Source organism: Fukomys damarensis, unplaced genomic scaffold (assembly GCF_012274545.1).
Source record: "Fukomys damarensis isolate Sample0158 unplaced genomic scaffold, DMR_v1.0_HiC HiC_scaffold_15, whole genome shotgun sequence".
Lineage (NCBI taxonomy): Eukaryota > Metazoa > Chordata > Mammalia > Rodentia > Bathyergidae > Fukomys > Fukomys damarensis.
In genome coordinates this window covers 16,662,831-16,663,588 of record NW_022900927.1, presented here as the reverse complement: position 1 = coordinate 16,663,588, position 758 = coordinate 16,662,831, and the positions used below count along the sequence as shown (strand labels likewise).

The 758-nt window shown below is 55.9% G+C and overlaps 1 protein-coding gene across 8 annotated transcripts in view; it reads left to right on the top strand.

Annotated features, from left to right (window-relative positions):
• Positions 1-438: 438 nt before the first annotated feature.
• Positions 439-758, top strand: part of Dnm1l (dynamin 1 like) — a 69,511-nt gene continuing 69,191 nt past the window's right edge. For 6 of the 8 annotated variants that reach the window (XM_010628516.3, XM_010628515.3, XM_010628512.3 and 3 more), the window contains exon 1: positions 516-699. In XM_010628516.3, coding sequence (XP_010626818.1) covers positions 598-699 — 102 coding nt within the window. In that variant the 5' untranslated portion in view covers positions 516-597. Of the gene's footprint in view, positions 700-758 lie in introns of all 8 variants that reach the window. The other 2 variants (XM_010628518.3, XM_010628517.3) reach the window with 1 other exon arrangement.

The window sequence follows — 758 nt, the reverse complement described above, 5'->3', positions numbered from 1 at the left end:
CACAGAGAACAAGGTCCAGTAATTCCCCTCTAAAACTCCAACACTTTAAAAAATTTTCCCTGAACACATTTAAAAAATAATAAAAACTCTGGAGAACCCAAGCTGACTCCGTATGTTTGCAAAATAGCATTCCACACACTGTAGCAGACTTTCCACGGACGGCGGGGCGTGTCTGTGACCCTGAAGCATTAATTCTTCCCAACCTCTTAAGAAAAGGATATTCTAGTTAGTCAAGAAAGAAATCGCTAATATCTAGCATTTGCACGTCTCTTCGCGCCTCGCTCCCTAGGTTATAGACTGGAGTCTCCAAGCACCCAACCATTCCTACCTACTACAATTCTTCGCCAGCCACGCAGCCTCCTGGGACTCGTAGTCATCCGTGGACCACCGCTCGAGAACTACAACTCCTGGCAGGCTTTGCTCCTCTCCACCCCGCGGCGCAAGGCCTGCCGGGAGGGGGCAGGGTGCGGCCGCCGGACCCAATGGGTGAGGGCTCCAGAGGGGAGGGCAGAGGAGAAGAGGAAGGAGGCGGACTGCGGGCCCTGTCCCCATTCATTGCTGTGGCCAGCTGGGCGGGGGTCTCGTGTTTTGAGAGTCATGGAGGCACTGATTCCAGTCATCAACAAGCTCCAGGACGTTTTCAACACGGTGGGCGCCGACATCATCCAGCTGCCTCAGATTGTCGTGGTGGGGACGCAGGTGAGACGCGGCGGCGGCACAGGCCGAGCCCCGAGCTGGCCTGGCGGGCGCCTCTGCGG